General features: G+C 35.8%; 2 protein-coding genes across 2 annotated transcripts; both read right to left on the bottom strand.

Annotated features, from left to right (window-relative positions):
* Window positions 1-10092: 10092 nt before the first annotated feature.
* Window positions 10093-11241, bottom strand: LOC143561461 (aquaporin TIP1-2-like). The gene is made up of 3 exons (XM_077049544.1): window positions 11089-11241; window positions 10612-10862; window positions 10093-10528 (listed from the first exon to the last, which is right to left on the bottom strand). Exons 1-3 carry the CDS (start codon window positions 11219-11221, stop codon window positions 10154-10156), a joined length of 759 nt encoding a protein of 252 aa, XP_076905659.1. The 5' UTR covers window positions 11222-11241; the 3' UTR covers window positions 10093-10153.
* A 2922-nt stretch (window positions 11242-14163) lies between these two features.
* Window positions 14164-19285, bottom strand: LOC143561466 (ABC transporter B family member 20-like). The gene is made up of 7 exons (XM_077049547.1): window positions 18777-19285; window positions 17880-18659; window positions 17488-17798; window positions 17046-17269; window positions 16642-16982; window positions 15888-16569; window positions 14164-15799 (listed from the first exon to the last, which is right to left on the bottom strand). The coding sequence occupies exons 2-7, from the start codon at window positions 18251-18253 to the stop codon at window positions 14555-14557; spliced, it is 3177 nt and encodes a 1058-aa protein (XP_076905662.1). The 5' UTR covers window positions 18254-18659; window positions 18777-19285; the 3' UTR covers window positions 14164-14554.
* Between the last annotated feature and the right edge of the window lie 3681 nt (window positions 19286-22966).

Below are 22966 nucleotides of genomic sequence, written 5' to 3'. Positions count from 1 at the left end.
TAAGGCATCCTCTTACTAACCTGAAACTCACACTGACATGCACACAAAGTCAGCTTAAGCTAAGTGAGTTCAAGTTTTAAATAAGTAACAAAAGTCTTAATAATCATTCCAACGGTTTTAAAACTGTAAACGGAAATACATCAGTTAGGTCATCACATTTAATAAATAATCATCCTTACGCATAAACATCTTTATACGTACATTCCTATATATATAAATAAATATATATATATATATATATATAACATTCAATAATAACATTCAGGGTCGAGCAAACGTACAACCCAAACACGTAACATTCAGCGCATACAAACACAAAGTAGGCATACGCAACATTCAGTAGTCGAGACGACTACAACATTCGCCAAATATTGGCCATTCTATAATATATATACATACACACATTCTTTAACATTCCAAGGCCTACCAATACTAGCAAGCCTATGAAAATCGTTTAAAATATTTCATCAAGAAAAATCGCTTAGGTGTGCATGCTAGCCCAAAACTTAAAAAGAGTTAAACGGGGCATCAAGAACTCACCTGACCCAAGACGCGGATTCATCACGAGCTAGAGAATCCCTAAGAAATCCCAAAACTCAAACACATGTCGGTGTACATTCAATCAATACTAATGACGTCAAGATGACTCGTTTATCCTACGAAACGTTCTAACATGGTTCGAGTTACCTAAACCCTCGACCTCATCAAACTTAATCACAACAGCCCCCGAGGTCTCACATTCACCAAAACGACCCTTAGGTACTCCCGGGAATAAAGAATTCCCAATTTGCACCCGGGAGCACTAGGTGACACTAACACGCGCGTTTAGGAGTCGTTTAGGCCGTTAACATCCAACTCAGCCCCGTGTGGACCCATTATGATAAAACCACAGCCAACAAGTCCACACAACGCCACACGAGTCAAATGGGTCGGTAACCCGCAAGTACAACGCACCAACTATTCAATAAACACAATTGCGCGTTGTACCGACCCGTTGGAGTACCCGACAACCAATTCAGCCCTATAACTTATAAAAATGAATTTTGAATAGGCCGTACATCAAACCAAGTTTCCCCGAGCTGAATTGGTCGTTAATCACTTCAACCCTTGCGTTAAACGCGCCAAACTACAATTCTAGACAACCTAACATAACAATCAAACTACAACTAGTTGATCAACTTAACGAACACCTATGAACATGATCTTTAAGTATGATATACGGGACATACCTAGGAAGATTGTGGTACAAAAACTCACTTCAAACAGCCCCGACAAGAACACAATAGAACATCCACCGGTTAAGCCTAAAACGAACTTATCGATCAATAACAAGTAAAACGTGCAGATTTTAGCATGCGAAGATGGATCTAATTATATAGGATAACCTTTGAAATAAATTATTAAATTTTCACCAGACTTTAGTAAATGTCTTAGGTTTATAAAAATATTTTTATTATATTTTTCTAGCGGACACAAAATTCATAAAAATTCCTCCAACACAGAAAGGTATGTGCAGCTATTTCAGTGCGCAACAAAATGGTTTTATTTTTATAAAAATCATTACCCAGCCAAATTAAATGATTCCAATTGGGTTTGGTTCCTAACTCAAAATACTAACTTTCAGAAGTGGAACCAACCAATTTGGACCTGTTGAAAAAGGGTTATGACGTCGGGAAGACAGACCTGAATCCGTTATCCCGTTTGACACTCGATTTTACAAATTCATAAAACCCATTCAAATCTCGTCCAAAAATTACGTATTATACCTTCTGGAAACTAGACTCAAAGTAGAACATCATGGAATCAAGAATCGATCAAAAACAAATGATTATCATCGCGTTACAGACCCTACAATAAACGTATACGAATCTGTCAGCAAATTGTTATCATCAAAACCCAACCTTAACGACCAATAAGCACGTTAATATGATCAATTAAGGTGTAAAAGACATGGGGAATCATAAAACCGACCTTGAATTGAAGTTTTACGGTTTAATCTTGGCTGCACAGAAGATTTTCGCAAGGGCGGGCTGCTCTTGGCCGATCGGGATGGACAATAGAGTTAGGGTTAGGATTTTTTTTTTTTTGTTAATTATTATAATATAAAAATTTTACATCCAGGCCCCTCCCAATTGAAGTGTAAGGCAAAATGGAAGGAAAAGTTAAGTTCTTTAACGTACCGGGATGACGTAAAGGCTTCCGAGAAACGTCGGTTAAGTCCCGAGAGTTATACATACTTTACACGCGCTAAATCATTAAACCGGAAGTTGACGGGTGTTACAAATTTCAAAATCCTAAATTGGTTCTTTATGTGTCTAGTATCTCTGTAATTTTTGGTGTAAAATTTTATAAATTTTAAAAAGGTTTTTATTATTTTTCTTTAACAAAGGGTCTTGCTAAAAATCCTGTTAGATATCTTTAGCCTCAAAACGAATGTCATAAATCACACATGTTTAAGAATTATGACCCAATTTTTGGATATATTGTAGACCTTTGAATTATAAAAATTATTCAACTGTAATCTCCTTAATTTGTTAAAGTATTGATTTTTAGTGATTTTTATACTAAGCTGACTCAGAATCAGACCCTTCGATAGTCTATGAATTATATATATTTTTTTATAAACACTTAAAAATCTTCTAAAAAATATATAAGTTAAACAACTCATTACAAGATATAAAATTTTCGTAATATAACTCAAAGGTTTACTATTTTTAAGAATTTGTGTCTTGAACAGCAAGCAACATATTCTTTTCTGGAAAAGATAATCTAATACCCTAAACCATAAAGTTATCACATGAAACCATAAAATCCAATTTTACTTCCAAACAAACACCAAATCCATAGATATTCACCAAGAGTTCTGTCACCAAGGCTACGGCCTAAGGAAAAACCAAGTGGTGTGTCCGGGCGTGAATGGACCCACTTACCTTTTCCTGGGTACCCGAGGTCGAATATTCTATTCCACCGAAATAAAGTAACATCCTAATAACAACATTATTGATCTTTAGGGCTCTAAACCAAAGTGTAGCAATTCTCAATTCATCAACAACAAATGTGAGTTCATAGCCCCTTTTTCATGCTTTTAAACATTTTATACTTCGGGGTGGAAACATGCAACTTTTTATTCTATGTTTAATACATGCTATTTGATTCAAGCTTATTTCATTATATTCATTGTGTATGATTATTACAAGTGTACACTTAATCGCATGTACAACCATTAACTTGTTAAGCCCATGGTAGTATGATGATAGATCTATTGGCCCGACCCGCCCACACAGACCTCGAGTAAAGGCTTGTGTGTTCAGAATCCGACAATCATTAAACATTAAACTTAATAGTCTAATCGTGGATTAGACGACTTGCTAAACGTGTCAGAGGATTGGTTGTAATCACAAAGTATACAAGTAATTTAACACATATGGAATGCTTTTCAACTTAGAACTTATTTTATTAAAACCTATAATTCTCACCAACTATTTTTAGTTGACACTCTCGCATGTTTTTCAGGTATTGGAAATTTGTTTGTTGAAGATTACTTAGAAATATAGGATTGCATGTTTGGACCTAGATTACTATAAAACAATTTATTTTATTGTATCTCTGTATTGCTTGATATTGAATTGAATTAAACAACTATTGTAACACGTAGTATCATGTGCTATGAACAATCACCGTCTCGCCTCGACGTATTCCGCCGTCGGTTCGGGTGTGACATTGCTGGAGCACCGCACGGTAGCACCCGCTAGGGTGGCCACGCGCCACCGCCATAGGTCTGATTAGTTTGTTGTTTGTTTAATGGTTTCCTAGTTCGTTTTTGGCCTGAAATCGCTTATTTTAGGACTAAATCGAGTGAATTAAGCCCCAAGAAAACTCACATAGCTTAAGTGCATGTCCATGTTCATTACCCCTTGCTCAAGAACGAATTTTACTGATTTTAATAGTGATTTGACAATTAAAAATATATTTGGTTTCTTAAACGAGTGAAATAGCCTTATTTAGTTCGTTTTTGTGTTTCCTATATAAACAAAGCATATATTATCAGTCATAAACTTTCCCTAAACACTAATTCACCATTCCCAGCCGTCACATCTCCTATCCTTCATCATCTTCTTCTGTTTTTGCTTATTTGTTTGAAGATACAAGCCTTGAAGGTTGACTTTGCTTATACATCAACCTTTGACTCCACTTTACGATTGATTCTTTCACTTTTCGGGTAAGTTGTAAACTGTAAAATCGTTCATGCATATTCTCTAGTCAATAACCTTCAATAAATTTCAATGGTTGAAGGGTGTTGACTGGTCAATTCGTTTAAAACCCGTTAAAGGGCAAAACAGTCAACAAGTTTGACTATTAGTTTTCTCATACTTCTGGTTGGAACCAATGTTCGATCCAGAAAACTTTTATTCTCATAACAAATTTTAAGGCTACTGACCAAAACCCGGCTTTTGACTCGCTGTTTGGATTCTGGTCAGTACCGACTCGGTTAAATCTTTAATTTACTCATATTTTCTTAACTAAAAGTTTCAAGTTCATTTGGTTTATTTCATTTGACGCATTAGAAGACGATCTAATTAATACTTGACTCGTTTATAATTATTATTATTCACTTTCCTTCGATTTAAGATGAGTTTTATCATTCCCCTATTTTACTAATTTTTCACAAGTTTTTGGGGACATATGCGTACTTATTCGTATTATCTAAATATCTCAAAAAATAGCAAACGTGTAATTATGTGTGATTAATCAAATATACGTGTTACCTGCTTACTTCTTTATTCATTCGTATTTTGGAGAGGTCCAGCGTATTCTCATTAATAGTGTGATAATACTATTGACCCGCGCCAGATTCACTTAAAAACGGTCTTATTACTTGCTCATGGTTGATTTACCGGTGCCCAGTTCGTTTGGCAATGGTTAATTGACACCTTATTTGCTCATGGTTTGATTTCATTACCTCGATTTATTACGTTTTGCTTATTTCTTTTATTTATTATATTAATATTATATCATTGCAAAAACTTGTGATAATCTCACTCAACGTGTGTTGTTGAAAAACTCTATTTTCTACGTATATGCAGGTTGCCTTTGAATTGAAGTTTGACGTGAAAAAGACATATAGTAAAGACCATAGGGAATTTAATAAAGATTATATTTATCTTGATTGGATTATTTGTTTTAAATTATTTATTTGTGTTATGGATATTTGTGCACTAAAATTGGAAATAATTAATCTAATAGATATTGTCATATTTTATTTATGATAGTATCTTCGAGTTGTGAACAATCAGCTCACGCCCCGACATTTCCGCCTTAGGTTGGGGTGTGACAAGAGTCACAAGACTCATCGACTTGCGTTCTCAAATATTGTTGTCATTTCATGTTAATGTCAACTTGAGAAATTGAGTCCTTAGTCACATTTTTAGCAATAGATACCTTAGCTCCATAATATTTTTTAGCTATGTGGCCATGTTCCCCACAGATGAAACACAAACATATGTCTACAACTTGCTGTGGTGAAACATAAGATACGTGTGAAGCCTTGGGTTGAACAGACGCAACCTTTGGTGCAACAAAAGGAACTTAACTTGAAACAGTATTCTGGTTAACCCTTTTACTTTTGTAAAATTCAAGATTGTTAGTATTTGCAACACTTTCCAATCCTAAGGATTTAACAAACTTTATTGGTTTAAACGTGCTTGAATTCAGTTTTACTTGAGAATTATTCATTTTTCATTTCTTAAAGGCATCCTCAAGTTCAGTTACCTTTGTTGTATCATCATTAAATACACTCTCAACTAGTTCAGGTTTCACCAAACTTAATGGGGTTTCCTTATCAGAAAATACTTTATTTATTCCCTTGAGTTTGTAAACCCGACCTTGACTTAAGTTAACATTCTTAGAAGGATTAATGAATCTCATTAGATCATCATCAGAAACCTTTTGTTTTTCTGTCATTTTTACTTTAGAATGAGATTTGGTATCAATTTTGAACCTTTTGAACTCTTTGAACCGTAAACAGATTTTTCAAAATCTTATGGTTCACACAAAATGTGATTTTCAACAGAGATATTTTCATTTTTGATAATCACTTGGGGTTCATCCAGCTAACTGACCCATCAACATCGTTCTCGTTAAACACGGCATTACTTTTAATGTGTGAAGATGTTTGAATTGGTTTCTCATTGACAACAGGTTTTACCTTTACCTCCTCATTTACTTTATTTCCAAAGACATTTGATTTAATCTCTGATAATTAATCAAATTCAACATTTGTGCATTTAATTGTCTCGGGTATGCAAGAATAATCATTCTTGAACGGTGGAGGTATTTCAACAAATCTCAACCCTGCCTTACCATTCTTTTGATGAGAATTATTGACATCAATAATCTCATTGAGATGAAATGATGAATCTCTAAATCTACTGATCTTGTTTTTAAGTTCAAATATTTCATTCTCAAGTTTGATAATGTATGTTTGAAGTTTTAGAATTTCTTGAAAATGTTGTTCAATGATAACCAACTTACAACCAACTTCTGCTTGTAAATCGTGGTTGCTTACATACAAGGTTTAGATTGTTCTAATGATTTGGTTGCTTGTCTGTGGCACTCACGAATCATCTTGAGTTCATTCACCAGTTGATCATTATGGTGAAGAGCAGATTCAAGTTTACATTTGAGTTCACGACATTGATCACACTTGGTTTTCACAACAGAAGTTACTGTTTCTTGACATTCATTCACCGATACTTTAAAACTAGAGTTAGTACAAACCTCCTCAGTCTTTGCCATGCAAGCGAAGTTTTTAGTTTGACCAACATTTGTATCATCAGATTCTGTTTCTGATTCTGACGATTCACTTCTATCACTTAAATTATCGGCACTTGCATCTTGGAACTGATCAATAGTCTCAAACACTACCAGGTTAACTTGGTTGCCGAGAAGCTTTTGAGACCATTTGATCGCATCCTTAACAACCAATGCTTATGAATTCCCATATTTCCTCTGCTCCCCCTCAGCTGCATTAACCTTCTTATCAGAAGCATTGGAACTCTTGCCAGAATTTCAATCCTGAGTTCGGGGACCAGTGTACTCCTTTTTGGGCTTATCACACTCCTTGGCAAAGTGTCCAGACTCTTGAAGTTATAGCACTTTACTTTAAGCTTATCAAAGCCAACCCTCTTGTTGAAAGTGGGTAGATCCTTTCCCGTTCTCTGCATGAATCTCTTTACTTTACGCACAATCATGACCATGTTCCATTTCAAGTCCATTAACTCTAAGTCATCAGGTTCAATCTGATCGTAGTCTTCATCAGTTAGTTCACTTGTAGCAATTTTGCTACCCACTAATTGTTCGTTGGAAGTCATAAAAGCACACATGAACGCGAATTGTTGTTCAGCTTCCTTCATATTAACGTTCAGTAGTGAACTTGAAAAACTTGCACCCGCTGCTAATGACCCAGATGCCATGAAACATACGTTAGGACTTGGATTACCACCTTGTATCCCTTCAAAATCTGTTTGGGTGTAAAAGGCGGTAATAGGCACAGAATTGCCACTTGCTGAAAGAGATCCACCGTAACAAGTAGGATCTTGGTTATCTTTCAAAGACTTTTGACACTTCATATCATATTCCCTTTCTTCCAATTTGTTGATAAAATCTTCAGCGGTTAGATTTTCATTTTTGAAATAACCATTTTCTTTAAGCACCAACAAGAAAATGGAATATGTTGACAGTAACGCATTCTTGATCATGTCAATCTTGTCTACCTCGCTTGGTTCCATCTTCACAGTAGACATCTCAGCCATTAAATGATAAAACCTACTAATCATCTCTTCAACCGTTTTATTTTTCAATAACGTGAAGTTTCAGAACTAAAACTTAACCATGGTCTTCTTACTTTCCAAAGTGTTACCCAAACTTCTAGCTTTTAGCTGGGTAAACAATGTAGCACATGGTTTAATGTGATTGAACTGGTGAAAGATGTTCTCGGGTTATGCCATTGTGAGGGTTGAGTATGCTTTTGTCTCATTATCATGATCCTTCTAATCTTCAGCATTATACAAATAAAACTCTTTATCAATGAAACCAGTAGTCGCACTGCCCACCTGTGGAGGTAAATAGACATGGTCCAAATTACGAACACATTCCGGATGTAATGAACCCAAATGTGTTCGAAACCGTGGTTCCCACCTTGCAAAATCACTTAACCTCAACAGTCTTGGACATTTGTTATGCGACCGTATATCATTATCAAGTGTCAGCATTTGTTGCATCATAGCGTTCTGAGAGGCGAGAGCATAATAATTTGCCATTTCAATGAGATTTGACAAATTTGAAAAATACAAGGACTAAAACTGACAATAGATGATAGATGGTTTAACGAATAAGTCCAAGAACGAATGAGATAAAGACACGAATGAGATTACTGTTCAACGAATAGACCAACAAATGAGTGAAACTATAGACACAAATGAGCAAGTGAAGGAATACTTTAAGAGTGAATGAATGAAGCTACTGTTTAAGCAAATGAGCGAAGAACAAATGAGGAAAGATCTAGCGAATGTTTCAGGTTAACGAATGTGTCTGTTTAACGAACCTGAAACAACGAATGAATCAAGAGACGAATAAGGACAAATGAGCGTATGAGTTCATAGTGAATGAGACTAGTTTAACGAATGGGAGGTTAATAAGTGGATGATAACTGTAGAGTTAGTTATAAATGCTTAGCGAATGAGCAGCTACTGTTCTAACGAAAGAACTATCATCATAACAAATGAGCATTCAAACTTCAACACAAGTCCAGATCTTAATCCAAACCTAAATTCAAACCAATTCACCTCAAAACCTGTATCACTGAACTCGGATTCACAACCGAACACACTCAAACTCATCCGAAACCTCAATTCATACCTCAGCCAACAACTCAAACCTCAATTCCAAAAACTAACAGTTCCCACCATTAACCTCAAATCACAATTAATCCAATTAATACACATAATACACAATTAAACCTCTTAAAATTGATCAATAGATGTTCGTGAACAATCCTTGATCCATTTCAAGTTTAATTAATCCCAAATACTGAGTTAATCGATCAATTACTATTACATCAATGTCCGAATACAAGTACTTAACCAATGGACCAATGAATCAATCGATTAACATTTAATCCAATACAATTCTGATACGAATCAAGCCACAATCAGAACAGCCAGCTCTGATACCAATTTAGAATGCGTATGAGCATGAAGTTCATGATCGATATACGGTTATAGATCTAGTTCTTAGATATGTAGACTGGATTCGTATTGATTGATTACAATTATGGAAGTATAATATCTGGAGTAAATCGGGAGAGTAACAATGCAAATCTCATAATAATACTTCGTTAATTTACAATAAGAGTTACAGGGTGTGTGTGTGTGTGTGTGTGTGTGTGTGTGTGTGTGTGTGTGTGTGTGGAAGGAATGAGCTTCATTCGTTAAACACCCTTAACGAATGAACACTCATTCGTTACAAAATACTTTAATGATTAACGAATGACCACGTTCGTTAAAGGACTTAACAAATGTGCCTTACAATACTAACCAATGAGTCACATTCGTGAATATACATTTACCAAAATGCCCCTATACATTAAATATAATATAATAATACATTAAACAAAGACCGAGACGAAAAACCGTGCATTAACATATTGATCCGACACGTTGTTTGATCCAACCTTTAGGACCTACAAGTTAGGTTTACCAAAGATTGTAGGGTTAACCTAATGATTGTGTATGTAAATGGATGGCTTACAAGTTTGGATGGCTCAACGTACTAAATGGTTTAAGGGGGATTGCTGAAATATAATCCATTTATTAATCCATGTTTTTGTTTTTGGACCTAGAAAATCTGCTATTTCTTGTTAAGTTTAATGGGTCTAGACATTTTAATTGTTTATATCTGTTATGTTTGGGACAAACACTTCTAATGGGCTGGATTTAATAGATGGATTAGAAGACCCCAAGTGAATAAAATTCACAACTTGATTTAACATGAAATATTCTTTTGAGAACATAGCCAAAAGGCTTCTCACCAGGCTAATCAATATTAAAAGCACCAAATAAAACATACACACAATTCAAGACACTCAATCTGATTCTTAATAATCGGTGGTTGGTAGACGCTCATGAGTACTTGACCCAATAAAGATAACCTCGTAGACAAGTGCAGCGATACCCGCGCCCAAAAACGGGCCTAGCCAGTAGACCCAGTGGCTGTTCCAGGTCCAGCTGACCACAGCTGGACCAAATGACACAGCAGGGTTCATGGATGCACCATCAAATGCACTACCAGCTAAGATATTTGCACCCACTATGAAACCAATTGCTATTGGCGCGATAATCCCCAAGTCACCCTTCTTAGGATCAACGGCTGTTGCATACACAGTGTACACTAGTCCAAAAGTCATAACTATCTCGAACACCACTGCGTTCCATTCGCCTACACCCGCTGATAGAGCAAAAGCCGATGTTTCCTGCACAAATATATATATCCAAATAAATTAGTTGCTAATTTGTTACTTGTAAGGTGCTGAATATATTTTGTTCACAAATTTACCAAATCACCGGTTGCAATTTTCAGTAGCAAACAAGCGACCACCGAGCCGAGCAACTGAGCTATCCAATATAAAACACTCCTCAAAAATGAAATGTGACCACCCACAAACAACCCAAATGTCACGGCTGGGTTCACATGACCTCCTGATATGTTGGCACCAATGGAAACGGCCACAAAGAGTGCAAAAGCATGTGATATTGATGCTGAAATGAGCCCGGCCGGTGTCGCGGCTCCACCATCAGTTAGCTTTGCTGCAAATGGAAAAAACTACAAACCATCATATACCATATCATGAAACTTGATAATGTAATTTCAAATTAATTGGTAGCTTTTTCCTTGTTACACTATAAATTGTCACATCAGCAGTAATTTTTTTTAATGTTACTCCTACTTAACATTAATCAGTCACATTAATAATATTTCATTTAACATTAAAAGGTAACAAAAAAAATGTCTCCCAAGTGAACAATGACTCACCGAAAGCCATGCCAGCGCCTTCACCGGCAAAAACAAAAATGAGCATTGAAATAAACTCTGCTAGCGCCGCTTTTAAGGCATCCGGCGATCTAGCGTCCTCTGGAGTTCCGATGGCAATATTGGAAATCGGCATTTTTAACACTTACTAACTTAGATGCTACTTTCTTTTTATATGCTTGTAAGTTATAACACTGCACTTGGTTATAATGTTTAGTGACAGTTATATATAGAAGTGTACTATGCAACAGTAGGGTTTTATAACGGTTGCAACCCGGTAGCCGGTTTGGGATTGGGCCCCGTATTCCATACTACGTGTAAGGCGCCTCCAAGTAGTCTGGATGTTGCCACGTGGAAATAAGGAATAGATTTGGATCGTCGATTAAGAGTGGGTGAAGTTTTAGAACCGTCCAGATGTGGTCTGCCAATAATGGACGACCTTTTTTTAAACCGACCATCGGGAACTTTTTTATAGTGTGTGGCTGTGTCGTAGACTATCGTAATCATTTGGGCCGACCGATGTCACCTTATAATCATTGGACTATTACTTTTTCTAGGATTTTAGTTATATACCTCTTATGTTAAAAACAAGTTTCATTATTATTAATCAAATTTGCTGACATGAATGTTCAGTTTAATACACAATAGATTCGGGATAGAACATCTCGAGGAAATAATATTGTTCATATTTGAAGTCTATTGTTTTTAAGAATAGATAATAAGTTTACGTAATAGATATGGTTGTAAACGTAAGTATATGATTATAATAAGTTATAAGATAACGTTTTTAATGGGTTAAATCAGTTTTGTATGCATTAGATCGCGACAGATATATTAACATTGCTTTTGATGCCTAGTCCTGACCGCATAAATTGTTTGACTTAACGAAATAACAAGTTTTAATCTTCCGTTTTAATAGTTTAAGAAGTTTTGATATTTAAAGAAAAATGGTATTGACTTGATGAACAATTGTGTTTATTGGTACAAGATGTAGATCCCTTTGTTTTTAGAAATTTGAATCGACGTTATATGAATCATATATGATCTATTAGATTTTCAGAACTCTTAGACTAGTGCCTTTCATTAACGGAATAATTCATTTGTGATTTTTTATGAACTAGTTTTTTACCTGGCGCATTGCGTCGGGCAGGTTAGATAACGCGTCGGGTAGGTCGAATTGGTTTATGTACCCCTTATGTTGCGGCTGTGTATTTCTATGGATTCGGTTGATTAACACATAAAACATTAATGATATAAAAAGCGACATTTGATCGGCCATAAAATCGAGCTTTGTCGGTCTCGGACGCTACAACAGTGAGTCGCTAAAGCTCGGACATTGGTAAAACCTAAGTGTTGTCGGTAATGTTTTCATAACCGGATCGAACACTGAACCGGTCGGGTTACCGGTTCAGCCGGTCGAACCGGTCGGACTCAAAAATTATGAAAAAAAATGTTAAATGAAAAAATATATAAAAATTCCATAATAAACCGGTTGAACCGGTCTGGTTCACCGGTCTGACCGGTTGAACCGGTCCGGACCGGCTGGTTTTTTGAGAAGCGAGTGAACTATATCGAACCGGACCGGTCGGGTGACCGAATCCTAGTCTGACCGGTCGGACCGGCCGAACCAGTCCGGTTTTAAATACATTGATTGCCGGTCCCCGGTGTTGCAGCTGTGAGTCGACATGAATTTGGTTGATTTCGGTTACGTTCGTTAAAATACCATAAGTAAACAAAAAGGTAGGTAAATCCCGAGCGTTGGTAAAAACCTAACAGCGTCCATCCTAGGTGTTTCATTGGTAAGTTAAGGAGAATAACTGCTTAATTATCAAATTTGAAAAAAAAAACATATTGATGCGGATCACTTTGGTACCGCCATTTAGCCCAACAGGGACTTAGCGGTAAAAAAATTCAATTATATATATGTATAATACAATGAAATCCCAATGAAAAAAATACATATTGATTAATGTCAATTATCGGTCAGTTCGGGTCAACATTGATCAATAATTGTCATTTGGGGTCAATATTGATCGATGATTGTCAATTAAAAATAATGTTAAATTGGGTGGGAGGGGGGGATGTTCAATTAGGGTCAATTTAGAACAATAGTTGTCAATGAGGGTCAATATTGATCAATGATGGATACAACTAACCAATATTGATCAAGTAGGGCTAATAATAGACAATGATGACCAATTACAATCACTATTGATGAATAGGGTTAATTAGGATTAATACCGGTCAATGACGATCAATGTTGATCAATGATAGCATTGTTCAATAAGGGTTAATGATGGTTAACAATGGTCAATGATGACTAATTAAGGGCATTGTTGATCAATTAGGGTTAATTAAGAACAAAATTGGTCAAACGGTCAATTTTAGTCAATAAGATTCAAAGCTGATCAATGATGGCCAATTTAGTTGTTAGAATTAACCGATCAATTATCTATATCTGTAAGTGATGAAGAAAATCAAAAGATAGGCTGATAAAAACTGAAACGTAAAGAATATGGAGGAATAAACAATGGTTTATTAGCACGCTTGACCTCGGTCCCTGATCCCATATAAAAGGCAACACATTGCAACTCGAAGATGATGAGCTTAACCCACTGTTTAGATTAATTACTCTAACTCACGCAATCACACGCTCCTACAAAATTCTTAAGTTACTGACTTGTATTAGCTAATAGCATTCTTTCAGTCACTTTTATTATCGTTTACAGTGATATAAAGTCCGAAATTATGTATGCTCGATTCTTGAAGATTGTTTTCTATTTCCGCACAATCACGCACACACTTTTGTTGAAATTACTTTGTGATCTTTGACGAAACGAGCTGGCAGGAACCCAACATTAGTAAATAAGATTCAATATTGATCAATGATGGTTAAAGTTAAGAGTCAATGATTTTGAATTTCCCTCCAAAATACCTAATTTTTGATAAATAAGGTTAATGAGTTCCAATGTTGGTTAGTGAAGACTTATTATGATCTAATATGACACAAACGACACATTATGGCTCACTAGGACCTAAGATGATTCATTAAGACATGTATCGCCCAATATGTCACATTAGATCAACGATGGTTAGTAAGTGATGATCAAACATAGCTTGTGATCGATGGTCAATGATATGGGGAAAATGTTACATTAGCACATATAACTTAATATGTCATATGAAGACATATATCACCTAAGATTTTTCAAATCTATCTTCCACGTTCATTATATGCTGTCCTGTGTTTTTGGACAGTTCATGAATGGGAGCAATCAAAAAACGAAAACAGGCAACGGATTGCTTCGGAAACAAACAACTTAACGTATAAGCAACATTTTATAACTACCACTGGCTAACAATAAAAAGAATCATTTTATATATCGTGAGCTTTTGCAACCTCTTTATGCAAATCTGATGTACAAGAGGATTTACAAAACCAAATATTTGCATAATAGAAACACAAAAGTTACCTTGTAAAACCAAGAAAATGAGGCCTTAGTCCTTTTACAAAACGAGGCTGCGTCAGCTTCGCATAAACACCATCCTTAATTGCCACAAGAGAATCATGAGTCCCACTTTCCACAATCTGACCTCCATTCACAACCAATATTTTATCAACTCGTCTCATCATCGACTCTCTACGTGCAACTAAAATCGTTGTTTTGCTGCCAATTAATAGTCTATCAAGCGCCTCCTGCACCACACGTCTTGACTCGTGCTCAACTCCACTGTCCGCCTCATCCAGCAACAAAATGGGTGCGTTTTTCAGCACGACACGAGCAATAGCCACTCTAAGTTTCTGTCCAGGTGTTAACTCCACCCCACCGGGACCCACTTTCGTGTCGTACCCTTTAGGCAAACTGCTAATAAAATGATGTGCGTTTGCGATTCTGGCTGCTTCTTTGATCTCAGTTTCACTTGCGTTATGTCTCGCGTAAACGATGTTTTCTCTAATGGTTGTTGAAAATATTACAGGTTCTTGTTGGACCAAACCGAGCTGGTTTCTTAACCATCTTAGATTAAAAAGTTTTAAATCTTTTCCATCTAAAAGTATCTGCCCCGAAACCGGATCATAAAACCTTAATATCAAAGAAAGTAAAGTACTTTTCCCAGAACCGGAGACCCCGACTATACCCACCGTGTGTCCACCGTCAACTTTAACGGAGAAATCCCGCAACACCATGATTTCTGGACTTTTCGGGTAATAAAAGTTGACAGTTTTAAACTCGATTGTTCCATACGCATTAACAGGTTTAAGAGCAGTAGAGTCATCATGGTTAATCTCAGGAACATGATCAATGATATCGAAAACCTGGACAAGATCTTTTCGTCTTTTGTCTGTCTTAGGTGTCATGATTCCGAACGGTTCCACCAGTGCGAAGGTAACAAAAGTGAAGACCATGTATTCTCTAAGGGCCGTTGGAAGTTCAATATAGCCATTTCTTACAGAAATAGCAGTGTAGTAAAGTAGGACACTGTTACAAGCAAAAAAGAGAAATCTTGAAAAACCGAACACGAATCCAATTAACATCCCTTGAAGTAAAGTTTGTTTGTAAACCATTTTGAGATATTGTTTGTAGAGTTGTGACACATTGTTTCCAGCACAATATGCCATCACAATAGTGATGTTTTTTACCATATCTTCAAGACATACAGAAGCCTTCTTGTGAAGCTCCTCAATACCCTTTGAAAAGCCAGAAAATCCCCTTCTCTGGATAAAGACAATAAATTCATAATTAACATTCTTTTATGCATTAAATCATTGTATAAAAGAATATAAACTGTTAATAGACAAGAACCTGTGCAGTTGTGGAGACAGTAACAAATGGTATGATCATCAAAGCCACCAAAGCCAGCCTCCATTCTAGAGATAATCCAATAACTATAGCAGCAAAAGCAGCACAAAAATCTTGGATAAGAATGCATATGTAGTCGCTAAAAGCAGCACGCACGTATGCAGCATTGTTTGCTAGCCATGACATCAAATTATCACTTTTGTTTTCATCTTTATCAAACCATCCTATTTCACTCTCAAGCATGGCTGAGAACATCATTCTTCTTATTCTTTCTGTCATTTTTTCTCCCATGATTCCAAAGTAGAAGTGTTGTAACACGGTGGCCACTAAAACAATAATAGCCATGCACACAATTATCAAGCACCATTTGTCAATATCAAAACGATGTGCATCAGGTTTATAATATGCGGTCATTATCAGCCCGACGACGTAGGCAAGGATTGGTCTAAAAGATCCAAAGATGGAGGCCCCCACGCTTCCTAAAACAGCATACAGCCAGTCTGGTAAACTTAGCTTCACAAGTCTCCCTATAGATGGCAAACTCTGATCTTTACCATTGTATTTTTTTATTAAATGAGCCACGTCACCAACTTGATTACTAGAATATGTGCCTTTAGATTTATGGTCTGAAGTAGATCTCATTTCAATACCATCAACCGAGTCACTGTCATTTTTACTTGGCAGCCTGAAATATATCATGACTCATATAACCATCACAACATACATATTCACATACACAAAAAAAGAAGTAATGTACCTTTCGGGAAGTTTGACAACTTCTTCACATCTAAGAAGTTCTGAATACAGCCCGAGTGAGCTAATCAGTTCATCATGTGTACCCATTTCAACACATTGACCACCCTCCATCACAGCAATGAAATCAGCATCTTTCACAAGATTTATTCTCCTAGCGATCATTATAGTTGATCTCCCAAGTGTAATCATTCGTAACGTCTCATGAACGGCATTTTCTGCTTCCAAATCGAGTCTGCTGGTAACTTCATCAAGCCACATAATTGAAGGGTTTAAAAGAAATGCTCTAGCAATTGAAATCCGTAACTTATGTTCGTCTGTCAATGCTAAACTAACTTTATCCACCTATTAAAAAAGAAGTGTAAGAAAATGATGGTTTCTGAACAAACTAAAATTATGTATGCATACCTTAGTGTCGTATCCTTTTTCAAGAGAGCTTATGAATGCGTGCACATTTGCGAGTTTAGCAGCCTCCTGAATCTGATCCAAAGTTATGTTGGGGCGTCCATAAGCAATGTTATCTGATATGCTTAAACATGCTAAAGCGGGTTCTTGTGTCACAAGCCCTATTTGTTGTCTCAACCATTCTAGCTTCAGGCTTTTAGTATTTACTCCATCCAAAAGAACCTCTCCTGCTCCATGACAAACATTCAGATTAAAAACAATAGTTGTTCCATTAAAAGGTAACAAACTATGGTCCGGTTTCTGTTTCTGGTAATCAAAAGTGAAAACTGTTGAAAGTTTGTGCCTTTTGTGAGTGCAAATAAAGTTGATTACGCGAAACAGAAACCACTTTATGCAGTTTACGCTTTTAAAAAATAAAAATGATAACAGAGATGGATAATCTTACCGAGATTAGGATCATAATGGCGTTCCAGGAGGTGAGTCAAGCTACTTTTTCCTGATCCACTTCTTCCAACAAGTGCCACAGTTTTTTTAGCAGGGACAGTAAGGTAAAATCCACTTAAGATAGGAATTGCAGGACAAGAGGGATAACTGAAGAAAACATTGTGAAACTCAATCTTTCCTTGCACAGAAACTAAAGTATCTCCATCTGAATTAGCAGCCAAACCAGAGTGTCTTATAACCTCATAAAGTCTGTATGCAGCTATGCGACCTTGCTCAAATGAATATGTGTTCGTAGAAGCCTGATTCAACCCACTACAAGATATAATATTAATAAAAATATAAGCCCATTTGTGTAACGGAGTTAAAAACGAAAGAAAATGAAAAGATGCTTACAGGCCACTTAAAACTATAGCAAAAATGGCAGTCAAGATTTCAGCACCACTGGATTTCCCACTTGTAACTAAAAACCTTCCTACAAAAAGTTGCAAAGCACAGGAACACATTCCAAATCCATAAGTGAATCCAACTCCAAGTCCTTGAACAAGGCTTATTGTGATACCGTGCTTTAACGTATCGTGAAGAGAAGATGCATAAGAGTGTTTGGCCAATGCTTCATTTGTGAACGCATATAGTGTCCTAATGTTTGACAGCGCCTGAAAAGAACGTTTTTTTTTATTTAATAAATACAAGATAATCAACTTTAAGACCCTCAAAGATATGTAAATAACACACCTCTTCAGCAACATTTGCAGCATGAACATACGCATCTTGAAGGCTTTCTTCAAATTTATGGAGGAAAAAATTTGCAATCCCACCAGCAGCAAAAACTATTGGAGTTGTTGCTATTGCTACAAATGCAATCTGCCAACAGTTTATAAATGCAACGACAAGCCCACCCAAACATGCTGCAATATTATGAATGTAACTTCGAACCTAACAATATAAAGATTCATTAGAAAAAATATAGACAAATGCAAAACGTGGAATATATTTATACCTTTTCACCAAGAGCACATTGAATTACTTGAGCATCAGTCAAGACTTGGTTCATTATGTCCCCATTGTTTCCATATGTATCGAAAAAGTTCATGTTCTGGTTTAATATTACTTGAACATACTTTGTTCTTATTACAGCAGCTTGTCTTTCAGCCGTTAGAATCCAACACCAAACTTCTGCAAGTTCAAATATACAAGAAGGCATCAATGCATAACAACATAATTAATTTAAAAAATCATATCTGTAAAGATATTATTTGCTCAAAATTGATGTATAATTAGTTTCTATCTTACCAATCCACCCAGCAACAAAAACAGCCAAGCCTATATACACAATATACAAAGCATACTGCAAATTGAAATAGAAAACAACAATAACATTATGTTAGAAAGTCTTGAAAATAAACCTACAATAAATCACTCACTCAAAATAATGTTTGAAGGATACCCGAGTAAAATGATCCAACAGTTCATCTTCATTCCTATGGAATCTCAATAAATGAATAATCTTTCCGAATAAATGTAAATAAACCGCAAGCGATGCACCATGAACCACCGAACCCAACGACCCGGCCACCATAAGAATCCAGTCAAGCGCATCCGCACAATTAAACAAGGCCATAAACGGCACTGCCGACGGTGTAATCACTTGATCATCGATATTATCAGTCTCTTCTACGCTATTCTGGCAACTGGTGGTTGCGCCGAAGTATGAGGCTGGAGAGTCCAGAACCTCAGAGTTCTCGGACACTGGCGTCAGAGGACCCACGCTGTGCGGCGGAGCCCACCCGATTTCAAGCATCATTGTGATGGAAAGCAAAGCTTAATTGAAAAATATGATTATTGATTGTGAAATGTGAATGTTTATAAGAAGTGATTAGATCAGGTTATGAGGTATAAATGTTAAGTGAAGAATCAAAAGGTTGACTATTTGATTGTAAATTAATAATTGGGTTGTTGATTCTGATTTCTGTCTGTTTATGTGTTCCCGCCAGTTTGGTCTAGCGTTAGCGTTAAACCTTAGGAAACAAACGGTTAGTTTTTCATTTTTTATACGTCATTTTTGGAGTTTGTTTTCGTTTTTATTTCATTTCATTACAATAATATAAACAGGCAAACATTGTGTTTCCTTTCCATTAATAATTAATTTTTAATTTCTTATACATGATGTTTGGAATTTGTTTTCGTAGTTATCACAATAAAATTCACGCAAACATTGTATTTCCTATTCATTTAAAAATAAATGATAATCTTTAACAGCAACTACAATTGAAATAATCTAAGTTTATAAAACCCGAGAAAAAAAGAGAGAGAGAAAAGTATATTGTCGTTTAATGTTCATATCAACATTGCACAAAAAGATTGGCTTGAAAATTGAAATGAAATTCCTAAATCAACTTATTGTGTAGTAGTTTAACAAAAACATGCCACTGTGGCGTAAGCATTGAAGCTTTCACTAACGTTTATATTAGAAACATGTAATGGTTTTAACTCATAATATAATTATTATTTAATGTTTTTTTATTATAAAAGGATGTGTGAATGAATGTGATTGGTTGAATTTGATTATGGTCTTACACTATTGAGCTCATTGCTCTGTTAACGCAGTAGCACCTAAAGGGGAGCCCAGCCTTTGTCACCCTCTGAAATTGTTTGGTGGAAGAAATATGGATGATGTGGTATAGGGACAACACCACGTAACACCAACTTTAAAAGTAAAATAATTATGTTTTAACACGATCACACATTTTATACTTAGGTTTTCAGTTTGTTGCGTTAAATACATTTTATCTTATAGTAGGTTATTCTGAATCGATTATATTATTGTTCAGTTGGGATTTTTACTTCTTTTTTTTTAATTACTAAAAGAAAGTTTACTATAAAAAACACGCCTAGGCATTTGTTTCAAAAAAAACTGTAATCACTATTCGGAAAGATTATTCATTTATTGATCGAACAGTTCATCTTCATTCCTATGGAAGCTCAATAAATGAATAATATTTCCGAATAGTGATTACAGCTTTTACGAGCTATGATTATTCTCATCTTTCTCATGTTTTTTTTTTTTTGAATGACTAATAATTTGTGGGAAAAAAAACCTTTCAAAAAGATAATACAAAATTAATAACACAAAATTAAAAAAAAAATAAATAAGTAAACCCCCCCCCCCCCCACACACACACTCTTCCTCGTTCTAAAAAAATAACGAACAGAAGTGCGGATATCTTGTTTTCATGATTTTTTGATGACTATTTCAAAGATTATAGTTTTTTGATTTAAGGAAAAACGAGTAAAATCATTGAAGTATAACAGTTATGAGATAGATATACCTTAGACCTCCATTGTCTCTGAACCTTTGTGATGAGTGATCAATCCAATCATTATCTTCCTATGGTCTTCTGCCTTGACGGAAATAAAAATGACTCCAGGACTCCAGATTTCATAACAAAAATCAGAGATGTTGATAAAAATGAATATTTTATTTCATAACTGTTTTTCCCGGAGGAAAAACTTCTAGATATTTACATCATTTTCCCCTAAAGGGGAGCTTACTCACACATAGCTAAGATTACAAGGAAATTAAATTTTTCGGGAGAGTATTTGATGTCTCTATCCCTTACAATTCTTACATTATATAGGAAAAACAATGAACGTAAAGTTCTTTTTGTTTACGTAAGTGCTTACGTAATTATCTTCATAATTGAACACGTGTGGGGTCCTAATTACGTGTCCTCCATTATTTGACCGAGAGGTTGTCTCTTTGCCTGCGTTATTCACATGCTTGCTTTTAATCAATGAACCCATGTGTAGGGTCCAATTCACGTGTATCCTCCATTATTTCGTCTGAGAGGATGTCACTTTCTCTGCACTCTTCACATGCATGATTTTCTATTATGCGTGCCAGTTCTTGACACAATAATTTTTTAGTGGCCGGCCTACATCAAGTTGATTGAGAACGATTCGTTGCTCAATGGTCTCTATTGCATTTTTTTTCATGAACAGGTAGGGGGGTTCCACTGTAACTAGTAATTATGCAGTTTTGGCTGCAATAATTAATTTTTTTAAAACTTCCAACTTTAAACTGCTGAAGAGTCTTTAAGATTTTTAGATACCCACTAACTCTAGTGGAGACCCAATTGCTGACATCTTCTTTTTCTTCCATGACTTTGGAAGGTTGGACATTTCTTGTTTTAGCTAAGCCAACCTCTAATAAATGTAAGGCGGGAAAGCTTTTTCCTTGATACAAATCTGGTATCACAGAGATGCATTCAATATAAATGTTAGCATCTTTGGCAGCTGCAATCTTCTTTCTGAAGGTTTTTATAGCCTTCTTCATACCTTCTGTGAACAAGTTAATTTCTTGTAAATTAGCAGAGGGATATATACATTTAATTAGTCCAGCAGAAAATGCAAGAGAAACTAAATGAGGATCAGATCCTGGACAGAAGTTGTATAGACTTTTTGATGTCTTGTCTTCTGTGTATATATTTTTGACTTCAAAGTCATCTGGGCTAAGAGCCCTAGCTTTAGACCAGACTGATCGGAATTCGTCCAAACTTATTAGGTCGATTTCTTCATTCTGAATCTCTATTCTTTTTTCTGATTTTCTTTCAAATGGTGAGTTTGAAAAGTTAACCGGTGATGTTCTTGTTGTCTTTACTACAGGTGTAGGAAAGATAGAAATTCTTAATGGAATTTCTTTTTTCCCAAATTCTGCAGAAAATCTTGTGGCTTCATGTTGGGCTTGTAACAAGGAGCTGAATTTTTTGTAGGGAGCTGATGTATTCTGGACATATTTTGAGACAATAGCCCAGTCTGCATAAATTCCTCTGTGGTCCCCATCAAAAATGACGTAGAATCTTGAATTTTGATTTCCTGGAGATGTCTCCTTTTGAGCATAGGTGGTTTTAATAGTTTTTGGCAAACTATTAGCCATAAACGGATTTGAGTTGTCTTTACCGGAGCCGTTTGCTTCCGGACTAGAAGATGATTGTGGCTCATCTTTTGCCTCATGTATGCTTTTTCCCAAAGCATCAGGGATCAACGGACTTGATTTTTCTTTACCTTTAGCCGTTTGTAAAGGAATAGATTCTGTTTTTAGACTTTCGTCTTCCTGTACAGAATTTACAGTTTTGGTGTTAAGCAATTCATTGTATAACACAATTTGCTGTTGCACAGCTCGTAATTCTATTAAAAGAATTTTTTCTTTTAGGCGTAGGGCCTTGATTTTTTCTTTTTCTTCTTCCATCACAATTCTTTTTCTAAATGAGGGTGTGATGAACTTTCGAAAGAGACGCATTCTATTTATAGAAAAAGATTACGTCATTGCTTACGTATTTTGAAAGTCACGTGTCAAGCTATCAGCTAGCATGTTTTTTGGTCCTTCAAGATGTTCAATATTAAAGGAATATCTTGAAAACCACATTTGCCATCTGACTAGGCGTCCTTGCTTATTATCTCCTGAAATTTTTGTTTTTAGGAAA

This window comes from Bidens hawaiensis, unplaced genomic scaffold (genome assembly GCF_021521415.1).
Source record: "Bidens hawaiensis isolate Kalapana, Puna unplaced genomic scaffold, B.hawaiensis_p1.1 tig00020677_1, whole genome shotgun sequence".
NCBI lineage: Eukaryota > Viridiplantae > Streptophyta > Magnoliopsida > Asterales > Asteraceae > Bidens > Bidens hawaiensis.
Note: the sequence above shows the minus strand (reverse complement) of the source record. Positions and strands in the feature narration are given on the sequence as shown.